Source organism: Priapulus caudatus, unplaced genomic scaffold (genome assembly GCF_000485595.1).
Source record: "Priapulus caudatus unplaced genomic scaffold, Priapulus_caudatus-5.0.1 Scaffold28, whole genome shotgun sequence".
NCBI classification, from domain to species: Eukaryota; Metazoa; Priapulida; class Priapulimorpha; order Priapulimorphida; family Priapulidae; genus Priapulus; species Priapulus caudatus.
Genome location: NW_014577089.1, coordinates 543,369 through 565,555, shown reverse-complemented (window position 1 = coordinate 565,555; position 22,187 = coordinate 543,369). Strand labels below are relative to the sequence as shown.

Below are 22,187 nucleotides of genomic sequence, written 5' to 3'. Positions count from 1 at the left end.
GTTCTTACATCATGTACAAAACTCGCGCACGGCGGGAGTTACCTCTGAAGCGTATATACGTTAATACACAGCTTAGATAAATGCCAGTGTGTGGGAGGGGCAGAGGCGTTAAGCCTCGTTTTCCTTACTAGACGTGATGCGGCCATGATGCCGAGGCGAGCCGAGGATTGACACTTTGTGTCCTCCAATCACATCTTACGCCGCACCTCCCTTTGAAATTTTTATAGGTGGTGACCCATCACAGTACCAAATCGCCGATCTCAGGAACTAGGGCATTCTGCTAGGTTTCCTACGATATAGTTTGGCACAAAAACGAAAATAACACGCCGTTTAGCGCACTGCGCTACGTACTTCTGTTGCATTTTCGCATCTCCGTAATCAGAATAAGCCCCGCCTTCTTCGTTGATGGGCTATGAATGGGGCGTCACTGACGTGACCAGTTCCTATACCGACTGTGTTTACTTTTTGTAAATAATGAAATGCCCGGCCGATGCTAGACTGGTACCCGTTCGCCACCTTCACTCCGGCAAGTATCCTTTCGCTACACTGACGCTGTTAGTGTAGCGTGTGGAACTGCCGACTGGTTACCAGTCTAGGCCGATGCCAAACTGCATGCAGTGCACCTTTGTACACTCAGGATACTCGTAGATTGAGCCCATGAGCGAGAGCGCATCTGTCGTGGAGTTTGGGCCGATGCGATGCATTTTCTGCGTTTTCTGCGGGATTATTATTTTGCGCAGGCACTCATTTTCAAAATCCTCCAACATTTTTACTTCTTCCATTAAGTCCATGTTTCACTGTTATTTAGGAAGGAAGGTAAAACTGTACATTCGTATCATTTCACTCTTGCTTCTATAGTATATGATTTCCATAATTTTGCTCTTCTGCCCATGATAATATTTCCCTCATCGTGAACCTACATTTTTCAGTTCGGACTCTTATCATATCGTTATAACTTCCTATATCATTAATTAAATCCCCTAGGTATGAATATTTGGTGCATTTTTTGATTACTTGGTTGCCTATTAATATCTCCTTCTCTATCCTTTCTTTGTTGGTGAATTTTATAACCATTGTATTTGTTTTGTTCCTATTAAATTTTAATCTTTTTGATTCAGCTAATCTGGAGCATGACTGAGCGATTTTTGTTACTGTTTTATAATCTCAAATTCCTAGAATATCATCCATATATAATCATTGTCATCTTCTAAAACTACAGACCATTCGTTGAACGCTGTGGAGACGTGCGCCGGGCCTCGAATGTGGCGCACGTCTCCACTGCGGACAGCGCTTCATACTTGAACATCCCTGCTGTCGCGTGCGCATATCCAGCGGAACTGCGCGTCTCATCCACGCGCAGCGCTTAGGATCAACAGCAAAGCTGTGCTACTCAATCTTGTATCATGTTACTCTGGATTCACGTTGGGGGTTAGTATCTCCCCACTGTATGAATGTCAGTGTGTGTGGCGGGCCATGAAGCCTTGATCTCTTCCTAGCGACGACGTCGACATAATTGTGTCGTTTATGTTTTTCGCTGCCACAGCGCCAGAAGTATTCGACACGGCGGTGGACGAGTGTCCGGGATATTCATACCCCGTCGACTGGTGGTCGTTAGGAATCTGCGCGTACGAGATGCTGCGTGGAAAGGTGAGAGAGTTGGCACACCTCTCTGGGCCCAGGTGTGCAATGCAGGGGCAGACATGAAATGGCCTAGGACTCACTCGTTCCAGCCCTGCCTCAGCAAACGTCTAAAATATGTCAGATGTAATTGATTATAATTTTAAAAAAATGCACGAAGACGAACGTTTATTTTATAACTTCATCATGGATGCAGCTATTATGCATATACTGTGTGCACCGTGTCGAAAGGAAATTGGGTTCTTGTACCTACCTTAACCCCATTCCTGAACTGCTGGTTCAGCAATGTTAAACACTCGGTCATTTGATGTGGCTTAAACAGGGGTAGAAATTACCTTTTGAACAAGGTAGTCCAACGGACTCCCTGCCCTCAAAAAGAGGGAGTCTGCGGCAAAATGAGGGAGTCTGCAGTCTGAAGTTCAAAATTAAAGATATTAACAATAACGCATGTGCTTATTTTGAAGATTCATGCGGTTGCACGTCTGCCAAATCTTTGGACATTTGCTGAAAAAATACGGTAATTCCGCGAGGCCGTGCTCTGGAACGAACTAGTTAGTATGACAGAATATTCAGGGAGTCACACGGACTCCTGCATATGTCAAATCAGGGAGTCCGGCAGTAAATCAGGGAGTATTTCGTTTCAGACCGTTAATTTCGCACCCTGCTTAAATATTACATATTCATATTAGAAGGCAATGTTGCCTGTTCAATTGAATCTAAGACCTTTTTAGATTGTTGTACAATATAATTAACTTGGTTCATGTTATCGAAAGTAAATTTCAATATAATTAAAATTATAGATCGTACTTCACTTCCTAACATTTTTCTATTAATTTTATACTGTATAAAATAAACAGATAAGTCAGTGCATATTTTCGCAATGAAAACATTATCTGCTTAATGAGACTTCCGTGTATATTTCAGCCCGATGTGGGCAGAAGTAAGTCGAGTTTTTCTGTAACATGTTGCCTTTGAGTGCAAAACTTTTAGGGAATGCTTTTATGTCGACACTTACATAAAATTTTGTTTGTTTTGCAGCGTCCTTATGATATTCATTCAGGAACATCATTGGAAGATATTCGACAAGGGTTCACAGTACCAATTAGCTATTCGTCATCATGGAATGAAGGCATGAGAAATATACTAAAGCAGGTACAGACAGCAGTGAGCCAGGGCAGTAACACTGATGTACATATAGAGGTGGCAGTAGTGGCATGATGTGCATGATTTTAATCACGATAACTTGTTTATGATAATTTCTTTAATAACTTCATCCTTAATAAAATACTCCCATGCTAATTAAACTTTTACAATTTTGCAAAAAGAGAAAGATTTTATTTAAAACATTTGAGCAAGATTAATAGAATGATAAACAGTTGCATCTACGAAGTGATCTGTGTTCAGTATATTAAACAGAATCCCAAGAGGAATACTGCAAAAAGCAATTCATATAAGTACATAGGATTCAAAGAACTGTTGTGATTTAATTAGTGTCAGGTTTTACACAAATATTGGCTATATATCAGTCATTCTGCTATGCTTATTTTATTTTTACTATTACATTAAACCACATACACAGCCCGATGCGGATGATGCAGCCAACTACGTTCTACTAATGTAGAAATATGGCCGCCGCCGTATGTTTTCCTGACTCACGTTATACTCATTGATTTAAACTGTTTAAATGACGTGTGTTCGGCCAAAGAAATAAACACAAAAGGGGGAAAAAAACTTTGATGAATAAGAAGTATCGCGTGTCAGTCATAATGGATGAAAAACGTGACAAATGCTCCGCTTTCACAGCCGCAACTTTAATAATCTGATGGCGCAAGCTCTTGGGTAATAAGACAGCGTTCGGTTGCTTACAGCATATAGGAATGCGGTCGTGCATGGCAACGCGTGATGATTGCATCGCATTCCACGACGTTGCGCTCGATAATTGACGCACTGGCTAGTAATCATTTTCTAGAGTGCATTTCCATATTCTCACAGCTAGATCAAAGTCATTGTGAAGTTGCTCCTGACCGTCCTGACCTTTGTTTAAAGTTTGACTTTCTCAAATTATTTTCAAAATTCGGGTTCGTTGCTTATTCTCTGTTTCACCTTACAGTTGTTGACAGTAGACCCAGCTGAACGAATTTCAACATTCGAAGACTTGAAATCTCATCCCTTCTTGTCCGACCTTGACCCCCAGAAGGTGTTGAGGCGGGAGTTCAAGCCAACTTTCGTGCCTGCGGTGAGTACCACATGTGCAGATCATGCTTATCTAATATGGTCCTGATAGGCTCCCCTAAGTCCCAGTTCTTGGAAAATGCTTGTACCTGTTATTGGTTCTTGGTAAATATTTCTCACTGAATTTTGTTGATGAAATTACTAAAGGAAGCTGAAAGCCAAGACTGATGCTAAAAATCGTTGTTTGTCGAAGTAAAGGTTAAAATGTATGTTCATTCTACAGATCACGGTATTTACTCCACTGTCAGCACCGATATTTAGTCATACTCCCCGAGGTTCTTGTCTAACCGCTAAACATTCACGTGGCTCCCCTCCTGCCACACACATTTCTTTACATGTCACTGCGGCAGTCTGAATAATCAGTTTTATTCAGTTTGAGCCCCTAATCATCAGGTTATGCCCCTAAGCATCCCTCTCATCATGTTGGATGTCACCAATTATAACATCAACGGTCTGTAGCATGCATGGCACGAATTCCTCTATAGCTAAAGCTAATGTAATTTGCGTGCAAAAATAGGGTATTATTGGACAGGGACGAGAATACTTAGCTTATAGTTGTTGAAAGCACTAGTTGGAAATAGTTGCCTAGTGTTCTAATTGGATTTACAAACAGGCTGATAACGACACGAACATACTACATAATACTATCAGGAGTTCATGAATAAATGTATGTAATTATTAATATATGTACTCTTAATAATATGGTCATGTACCATGTGCATGACGTATATTAGCTGTGTAACTTCTGTTATGTACGAATATAATTAATATGCATCATAATATACATATGCTTTTGCATTTTTGTTCAACAGAAGGACCATTTAAATTGTGACCCCACATTTGAACTGGAAGAGATGATTATTGAGGCAAAGCCTCTGCACAAGAAGAAGAAACGATTAGCAAAGCAGAACTCAAAGCGAGAGAGTCAGAACAACTTATCTGGAATGGTAAGCGTGTAGCAAGAATAGAGAGTACAATGTTCATTCATACTACGCTTCTCCTCGTGCTGTCTTTTTGTCGCTGCTACCATGATTCCCCGGGTGATGTGTTTTTTTAATTGCTCTTTGCTCACAGCGTGTTTCTTTATTGCTATTTTCCCACGCGGTTGTTGTCAATTGTGTTTGTGCCCCGGGCCTGCGTTGCTTGCTATATTCGGCGTGGGCGTTTATTGTGCCGCCGTGTTCTCATCATTGTGTGAGTCACCGCGTGCAGTTTAGAGCTGAATCGCTATTGATAGGCGTGCTCTTACCTGTTTAAACACCGGCCACTACCCTGTACACAGACGCATAGTAGACGACTAGACGTCGAATCGATTAGGCAGAGATAATAGGGAGGCAGTCAGTCGAAATGGCTGGCTGACGCTGCGGTCGCTAGTGGTTCGTACCGGCGCTATTCCCTTCACCTACATTTACTGTACTAACCTGTAGCAGTGTGTACGTGATTATGCACGTTTAGCTGCGCCCGTATGGTGCACGCATGTGCCTGGAATTTAAATAAGAGTGATAGTGCAGTGTCACGAAATGGAACACTCATCTAAAATAACATTGTGTGTTATGATGAGAAATATTAGTAGATTGTCTATACTTTATTTATCACGAGTAAATAAAACAAAATTGTAACAAAATTGTAAACAAAAAAGAGCTGGTCCACGCGTGAACTGACAAGCGTAGATGGAATGTACTCATGGATAAGGTTATGTGTAACTTTTGTTCATGACTGAACGGAGAGGTGTTTTGACGAGTTAACAGTCACTTATCACATACTAAGTGCTATTGCTGTCTTATAAATATGTTACTAGTCATAGTTCCATGTGATGCGCATGTGTGTGTAATATGTATGGGCGTGTGCGTGCGTGCGTGCGTACGTGCGTGCTTGTGTCTGCAATTGTTGCAACAGCTTGTCATGGGCGAGTTACAAAACTATTTCAACTTGCCTCATATATACCAACTTTATCCTTAACTAGCTGGGCAAAGGCTGTAGCTGCCGAAGCCTTACTTTGATTAACCGGTCTCTTTTCTGATAGGACATGGACCCATTGCAGCTGTGCCTAGAAAACATAAACGACGAGTTTAAAGTTTACAATCGTGAAGAGTAAGTATATATTTATATCATTCATATATTTCATTTATAGTGTGCTTTCACAAATTGGTAAGTAGCCATTGCTAGAACGAGCATGGCGCCACGATGATATTACTAAGGTTAGTATTCAGATGAGACTAGCTATGTCAAAAAGATGTCATGACATTGCAGATGTTGCACTATAAAGGAAACTGGATGCATCCTGTCATGGGATCACTGGGTACACTGGAGACAGAAATGCTTCTATTAAAGGAATAATAGGTCCATTGATTATGCAATGTTGACGAATGCTAGAGTAACTGGCACCTTGTGTAGTTAAAGGAATAATATGGCCATTGATTATGCAATGTTGACGAATGCTAGAGTAACTGGCACCTTGTGTAGTTAATAAGTACATTACCTTATAGCCAAACGCGTATGAGTTTGTCTAATATCACTGCTGGTTACATTACAAACAAGACTTGAAATCGGCCGTAAATGTCATCCAGGAGTCAAGCGATGACGTAAACATTTGTGCGGCTCGTATGTTTTGGACGCCAGATGAAACGGATGGCGGTGTCAGCGGTGTAACCACGGCCAGGGACTAAACATGGAAATAGAGTAAAACACAGGTACTAATCACGGACGCACGTGGACAGCCCTGACAAAAAGTTCCTTATCACGAGCGTCCATTTTTACGAAATCACTGATGATAGCATTGCGTACGGCCGAGCATGCGTGCGAAAATGTCCGGTGCACTATAAATCTGTATCACACCCGCTTCGCCGGCAACGCTTTGAAACTGTAAACAACTGATTTTTGGACTGCGGATTTCAATTAGACATTTCTTAGTAACCAGCAGTGATATTGGGCAAACTAATACGCGTTTGGCTATAAGGTAATGTACTTATTAACTACACAAGGTGCCAGTTACTCTAGCATTCGTTAAAATTGCATAATCGATGGGCCAATTATGCCTTTAAAGGCATAATTCGACCATCGATTATGCAATTTTAACGAATGCTACAGTAACTGGCACCTTGTGTAGTTAATAAGTACATTACCTTATAGCCAAACGCGTATTAGTTTGTCCAATTCCATTGATTATGCAATGTTGACGAATGCTAGAGTAACTGGCACCTTGTGTAGTTAATAAGTACATTACCTTATAGCCAAACGCGTATGAGTTTGTCTAATATCACTGCTGGTTACATTACAAACAAGACTTGAAATCGGCCGTAAATGTCATCCAGGAGTCAAGCGATGACGTAAACATTTGTGCGGCTCGTATGTTTTGGACGCCAGATGAAACGGATGGCGGTGTCAGCGGTGTAACCACGGCCAGGGACTAAACATGGAAATAGAGTAAAACACAGGTACTAATCACGGACGCACGTGGACAGCCCTGACAAAAAGTTCCTTATCACGAGCGTCCATTTTTACGAAATCACTGATGATAGCATTGCGTACGGCCGAGCATGCGTGCGAAAATGTCCGGTGCACTATAAATCTGTATCACACCCGCTTCGCCGGCAACGCTTTGAAACTGTAAACAACTGATTTTTGGACTGCGGATTTCAATTAGACATTTCTTAGTAACCAGCAGTGATATTGGGCAAACTAATACGCGTTTGGCTATAAGGTAATGTACTTATTAACTACACAAGGTGCCAGTTACTCTAGCATTCGTCAACATTGCATAATCAATGGACCTATTATTCCTTTAATGGTGTATTTTTGGAAGTTGCGGACGCTATAGTGATGCGAGAATAGTTGAATATTGAGATACTTTTTACAGCGAGTTTTTCATAAAAAAGCAGCTTTTACTGGAATTTTTTTAGTATAATAAACAATATATTTGCTTTTTGATTGCAAATTTGGTGTAAAATTTCGCTCTGTGTTATTGTGTAATAATTACAAGTGTTTATTACAGGTCAGAACATATATTTTGTAAAACACACGAGCAAGATTTCTGTGATAAAATGAAGCGTGTTCTTACAGTGGTTATGACAAAAACGGTTTGACCAAAACTATTATTACGACTAGCTATCGATTTAACAACAGCCCCCTTGGTATAGCGGGCGTACATCGACCAAGCTTCTCAATTTCCTCGCGACGTCACAGCATCGCGCGTATCACCGTCCGATGCTCCCGCGAGATGACGAGAATATCAGCGGCGTACACATCGCAGCTTAATTGGGAATGGTGGGGGATGGTGGTGGGGGGGCATATGTACGTTTCAGTTGATTAGTGTGGAGCAACGCACGAATGGCTGACCTTTATCAGTGGTCACGTCATCGTCGTCGTCATGAGATGTGCTTCCTCCGTCTGAGCGAACGTGCTGTCACGGTTAATTCATCGCTGCGTGCACCAATGATTGATGCGCGTTCTGGGAATCGAACACAGCATCAAGACGGCGGTTTCGCCGATGCTACATATTCTGTCCGCTATAGTTTAAAAAAGACATTAGAGTTAGGGCGGTCCACTCCACGTGACTTCCCAGAGTGATAGATATCACTCACTTTTTCATTTAAAGTGAACTTCTAGCAACTCATCAGTGAACATACGTTGACACGGCTGCCAATACGGCATGCTTACTAGTCAGGGCATTGTGTGCGTGGATTTGACAAACCTAGGTGCTCACGCATACGTTACCACGCGCATTGGCATAAGGCGCATTCACACGGACGTTTTTAGCCGAGTCTAATTAGGCCCGTGCTAAATTTGGCTCGAATCGAGCGTTCACACGGACGGTTTTCGGGGCCGTGCCGAGTTAGCACGAGCCAATTTGGTCCCATTGAAAACGTCTGACCAGGCCCGAGCCAAATTTGAGCACCAGCTAAATCGGTAGAGTGGTAGATGCCGCGAGTGTCGAACGTGTACTTCGACAAAATAAAGTCCAAAACAGTATAAAAATTCGAAAAATTTGATCAGGATGCATGTTTTCAAGATTGATAATTGAACTCAGAACGGAAGTAAACACTGAATCGTACACAACACTATCTCGCGACATACTGCCAGAGTATCTGTGAGATATTTCTGCAATAAAATTTATTTGAATTTGAATTTGAATTTGACAGACAATATTCACTTTCGTACGTGTGAACGCTCCGACTCAAACCAGCCTGAGCCAAATTTAGCCCATTTAGCTCGAGCCAAACCAACGCGGTAATAGTCTTAGAATCCCGTCATGCGTTTGACCGAATTTAATTACCGCTGTTCGCGAATTTTTCACGAAATGCAAGCTGCCAGCTTATACGATAATTCCCTCGAGCGAACGCATTATGCTAGGCCTCTCGGTTGTTACCCTTCCGTGTACGACTCGCTTCGGAAAGGAATGGGCGTTTAGGTGTTCTCACTCGTTCTCAGTTTGGACCAGAACCCCGCCCACCGGGGAATGGCAGGGTCTCCTCGGCCGGTTTCAACCTTCAGCTTACAGCACGTGTTGCTGTGTTTAGCATAGCAGCGCGAACAGCTCGGTTTCAGGCTTGCGCGTTGACGAGCAAGAATCGATATAGTGTTTGCAGGGCTGAAGCCAAAGTACTCTGGCACGTGCGCTGGGCACATGTACTCGCAGCAGCTAAAATCTTCATTGTTCGCCCTCTTCGATACAAAATCGCAATTCGTCAAGCAGACTCAGACGCTGTGCTAGATTTACTGCTTTTTTGCCTTGCAGCGTGCAGCGAGAAAAGCAGGAGAAGAAGCGAAAAGAGAAACTGAAGGAATTGCAGAAATTCGGAGAGGAGCTCGCGTTCGACAGCAACAAGACTGAGACGAAGAAAGCCGAGTCAAAGAAGAGCGCCGGAACGTCGAGGAAGGCAGCAGATAAGAAAGCCACCGACAAGAAGGATGCCAAGCAGTTAGACATAAAATCGAGTTCGAAACAAGAGAACATTTAGGCTAAAAAGTCGCCAGATGAGATCGGAAAGTCGTAACTGTGCGTGGGGGGGTGTAGTGCATATCACACAGGTATGGACACTTTAATGTAACTTTTATGTCTTTTTTAACGGTGTGATATAGTGTGTTATTTCTGTTATCTAAATTTGTAGATATAATTAGCAGTTGTAAAGAGGTTAGGGTATCTATGAGTTTATCTGCGGGAAAACAAATGTGTAGGTATTTTTTATGAATACTCGACCACGCCGAGTAAAGTGACAAAGTACGCGATTTTGTAAAAGATATATTCGATATTTGCGCTCCTATCTAACGGCTGATAACTTCAATGAAACACAACTTGGAGGCATTAATTGTTCCGTGAAAGGTATTCAGTTGACCTCTTCTGCGTATGTTCGCGCGTGATGTACACGCACGCGTGCTTTCTTGTGTACGTGTTTACGTGCACTTGTGACTGAATGCATGCGTGCGTGCATGTGCTTAGTTTGTTGTTGGTCTTTACATAATTGAAAGCGTAATTGAAGAATTACACGTGTTTTATCGCAGAGTCCCATGTGGCATTTAAGTAGCAGATGAGATTCAATTATCAGCCACGTAACCGGACGTTCCATTAATGTAGGCTATTTAGTGCAGCATTTGGTGATTGAATTATAAGTAACTAAAAACGTACACTGACATCTCATACTAACTAGAAATAATTGAAAAGATGAGATATATTCTTTGAAGTGGGTTTAATCATATTTTTGACTTGATGTGCTTAAGTACAGCCGGATAAATCAGCAGCCTAGCAGTAAAGCCTCTCTAATACAATTATACGTTTAGCTATCATGCACTACACAACTATTTTAAATGTAAAAAATTAGATTGTACGATCAGGCGAAAATTCTCCAATGCGCGCAGCTAGTAAGCAAACCCTATTCGAGAATTCGGTCGCTCGTAGGTAAGCGGTATAGCCAGTGCTAGAAAAAGGATTCTCTAGGTCTGCCAAAGGTACCTCGTTTATTTTTGCTAAACGTGTACACCTGAACATTTTGTAATGTGTGTATGGCGGTAACAGCAGCAGCGCCTTGTGGGCGTCTGTTTTGTCCCACCAATAGCAATGGGTTTATATTATGGGGGGCAACGGCCTCTGTTACAGAGCCTTTGGTGGACATAGATTTCTGTAAATGCCGTGTGCAGTTTCAGTTTTTAACGCACATTAGCGTTTTACACGTGTCCTGGGGGAAGTGTGCATGCGTGCGTGCGTGTGTGTGCGTGTGTGCGTGCGCGCGTGTGTGTGTGTGGTAAATGGGTAAAGTGCGCCATTCATGGAGCTGCTGTTTTAAAATGGCTGTTACGTAATTAGTCGTGTCAGTTTGACATTTGCCGAGCTTTTCGCTGTGGTTGCGAATTCGTCCATTCGGGTGACGTAATTCTCACAAAGTGCACTGTAAGGGAAAGAAGGGGGGATATCTCTCGTCTGTACTTGTATGCGTCGTGTGCTTTAGCACAGAGAAAAACTGCTGTACATAACTCGGGTGTGTGTGCCTTATGATGAAGATAGCCACTCACCACGCTCTATGTGGTTGCAAGCTGCTACTCCTCCTCCTGACCCACCCCACCCACCCAAAAGAAAATTCTTAGAGCTGGTGTTTCAATCGCGTGTAGCGTTTGCTTGCGAGTCTTCGTGAGTCATTAATCATGGGTGCATTCACCGTGGTGATCAGAGACGCCATCGATGTTTCTTAGTGACGTGACATTAATGGTCGCCATTAAGAGAAAATATCCGATGGCCGGTGTAATCTAAACGACGAAAGGACAGCAAACAAATCCTGCAGCGATATATTGCTGAGCAGAAAGAGCAGCAGATACGGTCGGTGAATGTTATCAGTGATGAATAATATTTGATAAAATTCATTGACAAATTCATTGACAAATTTGTCATTATTAACCCCTGATACTGTCGAGCGCTCCCCTGCCGGTTTTTGGCGATTTCGATCCCGACTTCGTCACTGAATCGCCTGATGTGCGGGCGAAATGTTGGTGACACAATATCGCAAGCTGTGAGGCTTTCAACATTGCCGTTTTTCTTGTTTCGGCCGTGCTACTGCTATCGGAAACATATCTACTTGTTTAGATATAGTTGGTTGAGTACGCCCCCCAATGCTAATGCATAAGCAGGTATGATTGTGTAGGTGGCTTCGTAGAGTGATGTAGGGACCCCGTCGACGTGTCACACACGTGTCGGTTTGCGTGATGAGTATTCGGGTTTTTCATGTACATGTGTGAGCCCAGGTGCATGCGCCACCCCTCCAAGTCTCGGTGTTTTGTGCGGTCGGATACAGATGAACGGCTTGGTTGTGTAATCACATGAATCTCAAGGTAATTGCACACGTGGTCTCCAGCTTTGTCTACGTCCATGTGTGCCATAGTCGTGTGAGAGTACGCGCACAATTAGTGTAATTAATTAGGTGATCGAACATCAACGTGTACATGCCTTAAATGTTCGCACCGTGCCGTACTTAGGGTGGCTTTAACGCTAAATTGGAATGACGGGTGTTTGCTCTATGTAATCTGCACAACGAGCTAGATAGAACTTCTTGCAAGTTAAATAGGAGACGAACAATGGCACGAATAGCTAAATATAGCTTTGGTCGGATTTCTTCGGCTAGTGTGTCTTTTCTTACGGTCTACGTACCGTAGTGTTTACCTGTTCCCACCTTGTGACTGTTAGCTGTTCTGACGTTGTAACTGTTAGCAGTTCCGACCTTGCCCGACCTTGACCAACTGACGACCACTTCTTATACCGCAGCGCGTCGTTTTAAGTTGCCTTTTTTATAGTCGCGTAGGTGCCGTACTCGTGCGGTGAAACATTCCGCGAGGTCGGTGCACTATTACATCTCAACCAAGAGTATCAATATATGTGAACATTGATTGTGAAATCAGTCACGGCTTTATGGTCGCCTACCGGTTTCTAACTTGACTCTGTAGTATCAACGACCTTATAGTGCCGGTCCTATTATACGACTATTGTTAATGTAGTTGAGAGTTAACGTGTTAAGAGTTATAGCAGATAGACCAAACTATAGGTTGACATTTTTCTATTATTTTTCTATCACAGAGAGGGTTTGTCGATACCTCCCCCGCCAACGTCTAGTGCGTCTAGCAGGCTGATATAGCAACAAATTCAGTGGGTACTAATTTTAATCAAAACATGCATGAACAGTGGCTTACTATGAAAATGGTTCGATGCCGTTTATTGTTAGTTGTTTCCAGTTTAATCGTTATTCGTGCGTTCCACGAATGGTTCGTCCTTGGTTGTTATTGGTGCGTGCTAACTTTGCTGCATTGCGCAGTTCGTCATTCATTATTATTCCGCTTCAGTGCTTAGCATCACTTAGTAGGAGTACTTTCTCTTACAGCAGGCATCTAATCGATGCCTCGTTACTCCAACTAATAATTAAACACGCAATTATACGATCAATTCACAAAAGAATTAATTCCATAGATTACGTGATGATTTAAGCCTACTTTTGGCGTGACGCGTGATTTGTAAATTATATAAGCGAGGGGTGGGTTGTAAAATTCAAGTACAGGTATTCACAAAGGCCGTGGGCAAGTCTGTAAAAGCTGCAGTCCGACGGTTGCACGCTTGTGAGTCATGGTTGGTGGCCGCACGGGGTTAGGTTTGTGGAACTGGGGATATCCTTACCACATGGGAACGAAAAATTGTGAGTAGTGTTACGTTTACGTTTAAACGTTGAGATACGTCGGTATAAACGCTTGCAATAATGTTGTGAGTCATGACTGACTCGGACCTGATCAGGAGCGTGACAGGTACCTTATAACAGAAGTAGATAATAGGGAATCCCCTATTATCTACTTCTGCTTATAATCTACTGTACTTCCCTGTTTTCACTACCGTCCCACACTGTATTTCCCAGTGTTTTTCGGAACGTGTTTTGTAAAAATTCCTTGAGGCCTGTCATCGGGAGCTTTGTTTAACTCAGCGTGACTCTTGCATGATGAAATTGTTGTTGGGAATTGCATCAGTGGACGTGTGCTAAGTCACAGCTTAAAGAGACTGTATGCGTTCAGACTCTAGACCCATTGCAGTGTATTGTGGATAAATGAGGAGCTCAGTATCCCGACATGCACTTCGGTAGGAGCCAACAAAATTACGTCAGAGGCACTCGCGGCCCTGATACGTGCACACCGAGTGAACGGGTTAGAATCTGAATATAGTGTAGGCGGTACAACAGACGAAGGGGGAGATGTGTAATCAACAGCGGGTGTTGCAGATAGCCAGCGGGTGTCGCACTTGCTGCTAGCACATACGATGTACGTGCGTTGTGGAGAGCGGCGGTGTCGATTGATGAGCGGGACCCCCTCCCCGGAATTGTTTAATGACTGTAGCGCGAAGTGATGTCGCGTGCGTGCCGAGCAAGCTGGGTTTACACTGACGATTTTATGCAGTCAAGTTGGCGTTTTTCTTCTTTCTACCAACCTCTCTATGTATGTTCAAAGCTCTTACGTTATCGACCGCGAGGCGGCAAGCGTTTCAACATTTGACCCGTAGCGTACGCGTGGGGCGACGCTAATACGCATTTTTGCACGTATCACATGCCGCCAGCGTGACGCCTAAAACAAAAACGTGCTCTCCCCTTAGGGTGGAGGGACACGCCCCTGATTGCTGTTCTCTGATTGGCCACTTGGCAGAAAAACGCCCAACTCGCCTGCTTCGAGTCGGATATGACTGCTAGGGGTGACGGGCGCATGGGAGGGGTCTACGCTATGTTCCTCCGTCCCTATTTTCCCTTGTTCCTATATTCTTATTTTGCTTTACTACGGCTATGTATCGCCACATCACAACAAAACATAATATCAAGAGCTAATAAATACCTAGAGTGTACAACGGGAAAACGGGAAAATAGTGCTATTTCACGGCAATATTATTCTACTTTGTATGCGGTGTAGACTAAGTATTGGTATTGCGTTAAGCAGCATTCTTTGCTCTCTAAAATAAGACCAACCGCTTGTCTCTACGATACTCCTAGGCTGAGATATTGGAGCGTAATCATGCCTCCCACAGGCCTCACGCCGCCTCGCATCCACAATATTCACGATCATTCGCTTCGGGAGAGTTCGGTTTTTTCCGCGAAAACTTTATGAGTGAACGGCGTTTCGGTTATCATCGGTAACTTTTGGGGGGCATCGCCTATGCCCTTATCTCCCATTGTCTTTCCTAGCACGGCTAATGCCCGTCTTGATGAAGCCGGCAATGTTTTCTAAATTAAGTCTCTACAACGCAGCTCAGTTACTATATGGTGTAGTAAGAGTACCAAATTTGGGCATGTGACATCAATTATCAGCGCTCCAAGCGGCGACGGAAAACGATAGCCATACCCGGAAAAGGCGAGAAGGATAGTGAATATTGTGGATGCGAGGCGGCGTGAGGCCTGTGGGAGGCATGATTACGCTCCAATATCTCGGCCTAGGAGTATCGTAGAGACAAGCGGTTGGAAAGAAGAAAATCTCATTATGATGAGAAGAAGATCTCATTATGTGCTGCTATTGGTTGCTGGCGCGGAAGTTGCCGCTGTGAAAAATGGCACCCGAACCCCCTCAAGTCTCACAATTAAAGACGACGAGCACGCGTTATTAAAACAACTTGCTGTGACCCCCATTTGGTCGTCTTTGTTCTTGTACCTGTATGTTTTCCTGGACGTTCTGGCACGACGTGGTATCGCTGGAGAACGATTTGGTAGACATTTGAAAGAAGAAAATGTTACTCGATTGGTTTTGAATGAGACCCCGCAATGTGTTCACTATTGTGCAAGTACCAATAGCTTTCGAAACCAGTACCAATGTTTATATTTGTGGTCCACGTTGGGTTTGATACCTGGCATGCTGGTTTGACGGGTTCGCCAATTGACGTAGGGCGTAAATAAACGGGAATCCTGCTCCTGGTAATAATCGTACATTGTCCATATCACAGCCAGTAAGCCACACGGGTCGTTTACGCATACGACGTAGTATAAGAAGCGTTTTATTTTAAAGTAGAACGTCGCAGCCGCAATAGCCGTTGTCACACGGGAGAAACAAACAGGAACACCACATCTGTCTGGCTCGGGTCTAATCGTGAATGCTGGTCTGTTTGCTTGCGTGCAATCTACACGTGCAGTATAGCGAACGTGTTTGCATTGTGACTGAACGCCTCCTGTACGACGCCATTGGCTTCCAACGTGGTAGAAAAGCAAATACATACGTGTATACGACCTAGATCCTAGTATACACTGCGGACATGGCATGGCGTTTACTACTGGTATTTACCACTGGCGTAATAGAATTGCATTAACCTGGTTAACCGAGTTCTGCTGATTATAGGCAATACAGCTGTTGTATGTTTGTATAGAGTTGTAGGACTATATACGTGTTGCATAAGTTATTTATTTAAAACGTTTATTTTATAGAGTTATCAAGTGTTTATATTAAATTGTTCACGTTACAATGAATTGTGAGACACTAATCAGTGGTGTTTGCACATATGTGTACGTATATAATATATAAATATATATAAATACATGCATATATACGTATCATTAGTTCAGGAGGTAAGATAAGGGATTATCCCTTATTATCTTACTCCTGATTAGTTATATTCAAACTGTTGTTTATAATAATCTGTCAGCGTTTTCCAAGTTTTGTATATGAAATACTAACAAAATTCAAATAGCTATATAGAGGGGTCATTACAGGTTTTATAACTGATTTCTCCTATAGGTATACTGTTAGGGAGAATTTGTGTCTAGCGGGGAAGTCTCATTCCCTTCAACTTGAGGGTTACTTTTCCATACGACGTAATCGAGTAACCGCGGTTGTATGAATCTTCTCGCTTATTATTCCTAACGAGGGTACAGTTGCCACGTAATGTGTTATCATTTGTGAAGCGCATTATATAGGTCTGGAAAATATGGAAGTTTGCAATGTTCTGAAAACTGCGGTACAGTAATGTGGCTACGTGCGACGCAGGCTACATTACGCTATAGCGTGGTAACGATTGTTTACGGTCTAGGTGTATCTAGTGGCAGGTGAATCAAGCCATGGAAGCAGTTGGATATATATTATATATATATATATATATATATATATATACCCACCATATATGAGTATGTACAGAATGAATGCTACCGTTTATTATCCAAACGTATATAGAATTTTTGTTTTGTTCATTGAAATTCCCTCCTGTACGTAAAAATGAACTATCGTATCATTGCGAGGAAATAGCACTGAAAGGGATCATGTGTTTACAGAAATTGTTAGTGTTGTATCTACTTGTAATAAATGCGTAATAACCGACTATATGTCATTGCATCCAGCGTCTATTTTTTTCCGCCGATGTTTTGAGGTCTGTGGTACGATCTGCGATGAAAAAATTGGAATATACATTCAATAAAAATTGGAAATATAAAATATAAATATAAAATAAAAATTAAATAAAAATTAAATATAAATTGGAAGGTACATAGTCATCGAGACTTGCTATCCACTCCCCACCGGTGCCGTATTTATTTATGACAACAGAGGACGTTTGTAAGTGCGGCGCCAGATAGTTTGTATAATAATCAGAAGGATTTGCATTTGTGCTCAACAGCACCGAAAATTTTCGTACAGACATGCTTAATATATAATTAACACTCGCATTTTAGATATCGTGCCAAACTCAATTCTTTTCCTGGGGCGCACAAATAGCAAAAATCGCAAGATGCCACATCGATTCCGGAATATCTTAAAAATGACGATATCTTTGTGACAATGTCGTGTCAAACATGAATAAAGCTGTTCATTTTCCTGATGTTTTCATACATTCGAATCCATTCCCAACCACAAACGACTTGATAAAATGCAATCAAATTTGCGTAAAATCCAAGATGGGCCGCCGTTGCCTCCGCAACTATGGGAAAATCGGCAATAACTTTAACACTGTATGTTACAGGCGTGCTTCCGGTCACGCTTCATCTACCCTTCACCTGCCTGTACCACTTGCGCTTGCCAGCCCGCAACAGCGAAAACGAAATCGTTGCGCCCAGATCAGAGAGCTGTAACGGCCAAGTCAGCAATTCAGGCAGCAAGACATTTTGCCTGCCGTCATTTGCTGTGCCAGTTATTCAGGTTGCCTGATCGATAACGAGGCTTGCGCAACGCCAATAACAGGTTGAGCTGCGATACAGGCGGTAGATAGTGTAGGTGAAGGCGAAACCATACCCGCTGTTATCCAATCATACAAGGTTACAATAACTTTTGAATGAGATTCCACTGGGCGATGATTTGGTGTCCTACACAAAGTTTTTCACTATGTGAGAAACACAATGGAAGTATCAGAAATTATGTAGGATAGTGTGCTGCAGCAACAATAATCCAAGAGTGGCGCACCAATAAAATGCCAATAATCTTTGTGACAAAAATGTCGTTGTAAAAATGAATAAAGTGGTAATTTCTTAAGTGTTTCATACCATGCTGAATCCATTCCAGACGCAAACGAGTTGATAAAATGCACAAACGTAATGAAATGGTCAAATTGTATTATTAAATCAAGATGGCCGCACCATTTCAACTGGACTGAACTCAATTCCGTACGTTACGGAATAATATCCTAAATAGCAATTGTCATACTATATTCCTTCACATATAGCTTGGATTATATTTAATCTCCGAAGAAAAGTTGCAGTTAAGGGGAAGAACAGAAAGTTATACGTCTAAATGGTTGTTACTGATATCACGTGTATTGTGAGTTTCTGGCTACTTCTTCAGCAAATGCAATCCAGTGTCAGGTACCTTGGATTTATGTGTTCAGGCACCAAAGAGAGAGAGAGAGAGAGAGAGAGAGAAAGAGAGAGGAGACCCCCAGCGTAAGAGATTGATAAGAAAGGTAATTGAGAGTGAGATCAGCGAAGAGAGAGAGAGGGGGAAGTGGACAAGAGAGAGAGAGAGAGAGAGAGAGAGAGAGAAGAGAGAGAGAGATAGAGATAGAGAGAGCGATGAGAGAGAGAGAGAGAGTAGAAGAGAGAGAGAGAGAGAGAGAGGAGGAGCGAGATAGAGAGAGAAGAGACACCAGGTATCAGACCAGCCAGAGAGAGAGAGGAGAGAGAGAGAGATAGACAGATGGAAAGACAAAGAAAGAGAAAAGAGAAAGATAGAGATAGAGAGAGAGAAAGCGAGAGAGAGGCGATATCGGCGGGAGAAAGAACGAGAGAGAGAGAGAGAGAAGGTGAGAGAGAGAGAGAGAGAGCGAGAGAGGAGAGAGAGAGAGAGAACGAGTAGAGAGAGAATGAGAGAAGAGAGAGAGAGAGAGAGAGAGAGAGAGAGAGAGCGAGAGAGAGAGAGTAGAGTGAGAGACGAGATGAGAGGGGAGAGAGAGACAAGAGCGAGGCGAGTGAGGCGAGAGGAAATAGATAGAGAGAGGAGAGAGCCGAGAGAGAGAGAGAGAGAGAGAGAGAGAGCAGAGAGAGAGGAGAGAGAGAGGCGAGAGACGAGACAGAGAGGCGCCGAGAGAGAGATAGAGGGAGAGAGAGCGCGCGCGGAGCGAGAAAGAGGGACAGAGAGAAAAAAAGAGAAAAAAAGAACGTGAGACAGGGGAGAGCGAGAGAAGAGAGAGAGAGAGAGAGAGAGAGAGAGAGAGAGAGAGCGAGAGGAAGAGCGAAAGAGAGCGAGAGAGAGAGAGAGAGAGAGAGAGAGAGCGAAAGAAGAGAGAGAGGAGAGAGAGGAGAGAAGAAGACGCGCGAACCAGAAAGAGAGAGCGAGAGAGACAGAGATCCCGAGAGTACAGAGAGCGCGAGCGAGCAGAAGAGGAGAGAGAGAGAGAGAGAGAGAGAGAGAGAAGAGAAAGAGAGAGAGAGAAGAGAGAGAGCAAGAGAGAGGGAGAGAAAGAGAGAGAGGCGAGAGGAAGAGCGAAAGAGAGCGAGAGAGAGATGAGAGAGAGCGAAGAGAATCAGAAGAGAGCTGAAAGAGAAACGAGAACGACGAGAGCGCAGAGAGGCAAGAAGGGAACGCCGGCCAAAAAAGAGAGAGAGAAGAGAAAAAGTAAGAGAGACGTTCGGAAAGAAAAGCGAGCCATACAAAGAACAATGACATATGACGTTGTTAAAAGATTATATAAAGAAACAACAGATATCTTTAATATTATGTTAAAAAATATCTTTGTGAATGAGCTTTAGCCCCCGACGCAGTTGCGCACTTCATAGCGCAGTTCGCATAACATATCATGCTACTCTACAACACAATAATGATGACTATCGGCTTGTACGGTACGGAATATTTGTGTATCAGCGGGTTAGGGTTCTCTAAGTGCTAACTTTGTGTATTCTTATTGTGTGTCTGAACCTGTCACCAGGCGTCTCTGCTAGACAATTATCGGAAATTATGCAGATGAGAATGCTGATTGTTTGGTGATTAGTTGAATTTAAAACGTCAATATATTTACCACAATGCATATCGTGCCTCTTCTTCTAAAGATATCTAAAAAACATCAAATCTTGTTTAACAATAAATCCAATATTATTTTTGAAATTCTAGGATTAAGAGTCGAAACGTACAACAGAATCGTCTTCTTTTCTCCTAATATTTAATAAACTCAAGAATTATGAACCCGGCACCCTAGATTCAGCGACACAGGGCCGTAAATTCCGGCGGGATGGGGATGCATCCCGCCCGTCTTGAAGGAGGGGTGATGTGCGCTGTACAAAATATACCGCGACCGAAATTCAAAAAAATAGAAAAAAAAAAAGAAGGAAGTAAAGAGAAAAAAAGAAGAATGTGCATTGTTTCATTCAGCGTAATGTCATGAGAAGAGTTTTTTAAATGTATGTATAACTGTAATACAGCTATACACGTCTAACATGGCTATTAGCATGGTATCGCAGACAGACTTTTCAAGTGGGGCACGGAGAAGAGGTGACTGCAGAGGCATATGTCTGCAAAAAGTGCTATGTCGGTGCAGTTGGAATTCGATCCATCATATAACGCACATATATCTAAGCTTTTTGCAGCAGATAGGAATTGTCGTCTTGACGCGAAGTTGAGTTTACCGCGAATTATTTAATTGAACACAATGTTGGCTTTGAGGCGGTCAGACAGATGCAAAGAAACTCTTCAAGATAAATGTTCCAGGCTGCACATATAGCCAAAAGAGTATGTTGCAACATACAAAAACACGTGAATATTGTGAAAATTGCCTAATTCTTACCTGTTTTTAATACAATATTATTACTATAATAACCTAACTGTGTACGGCTATCATGAAAGTAAATGAAAAAAGTGTTTTTGCAAATCTAATGCTGTAGACTTGAGTCTAGGGTGAGTATAGTTCATCGTATGGCCACAGTATGCCCTCAGATTGCAGAAAATGCTTTAAATATTTCAAAATTTATCTGGTGGAGCATGCCGCCAGTACCCCCCATAGCACTGCATGCCACCGGCACGTGCCAAACGTACGTTTGTAAAATTTGGCATGTAGCGTGCACGTATGGTACTACATATAGTATGTATGTACGTGTGTTTGTGTGGTGGTGTTTGTTGTTTTGTTCGTTGTGTTATGTGTGTGTGTGTGTGTGTCAGTGCGTGCATGTGCTGGTGCGTGACGTGTGTGGTATGTATGTTCGATACCGTGCGGCGATCGCTGCGCGTTGTGCGGTAAATTATTGTGCGGCTTGTGCTCGATGCTAGTATGTGATGGCTAATCGCGTCATGCCCCCCCCAATTCCCCGGGTAACGAATTTAGCCCCTGTCATTCGCACACTTCACGTACTCATTGCCCCCCCGCCCCTAAAATAAATCTATCTACGCGCTGCAATATACTTACACGAAATTTCGGCAATGGAAACTATATAGATTATGAAACTATAAAGTCTTGAGTGCTTTAGTGTGCTGCTAAGATCTTATTATAACGTATATATAATGATTATAATTATAATTATATTTATAATTATAAAATATAATTGCTAGCATGGCGCGCGGATTCATCTGACGACGAGTATTGCTGCTACTGCTGCTACTCTTCTGACTGCTGCTTGCGTCTAACTGCTACTTTGTGTGTGCTGCTGCTCTCCTACTACTACTGGCTGACTGGCTGCTGCGCATGCTACTGTTGTTGTTGTTGTTGTTGTTGTTGTTGTTGTGTTGCCGCCGCGCCGCCGCCGCCGCCGCCGCGCCGCGCGCCACCACCACCACCACACCACCACCGACCACCAACCACCACCACCACCACAGCAACCCCCGAACCACACACACCAGCCACTAACGATCACGGTACTGACTACGATACTACTACTGCTATACTAGCACTGATGTGCTGCTACTGCTACTGCTGCTAGCTGTTGTTGTTTTGTTTG

General features: G+C 42.9%; 2 protein-coding genes across 3 annotated transcripts in view; both read left to right on the top strand.

Annotated features, from left to right (window-relative positions):
- Positions 1-14,702, top strand: part of LOC106815290 (serine/threonine-protein kinase 32B-like) — a 57,110-nt gene extending 42,408 nt beyond the window's left edge. The window contains exons 7-12 of one of the 2 annotated variants that reach the window (XM_014819738.1): positions 1,544-1,647; positions 2,677-2,790; positions 3,749-3,874; positions 4,683-4,817; positions 5,894-5,961; positions 9,605-14,702. In XM_014819738.1, the coding sequence (XP_014675224.1) occupies positions 1,544-1,647; positions 2,677-2,790; positions 3,749-3,874; positions 4,683-4,817; positions 5,894-5,961; positions 9,605-9,827 (770 nt within the window). In that variant the 3' untranslated portion in view covers positions 9,828-14,702. The remainder of the gene's footprint in view (positions 1-1,543; positions 1,648-2,676; positions 2,791-3,748; positions 3,875-4,682; positions 4,818-5,893; positions 5,962-9,604) is intronic. The other variant, XM_014819745.1, reaches the window with a different exon arrangement.
- Positions 14,703-18,561: 3,859 nt separating this feature from the next.
- LOC106815033 (RNA-binding protein 25-like) lies at positions 18,562-20,204 on the top strand. Its single transcript, XM_014819459.1, is given in 5 exon segments — positions 18,562-18,588; positions 19,040-19,184; positions 19,267-19,487; positions 19,563-19,621; positions 20,192-20,204. Coding segments are annotated over 5 exon segments (465 nt in total).
- The last annotated feature ends 1,983 nt before the right edge of the window (positions 20,205-22,187 follow it).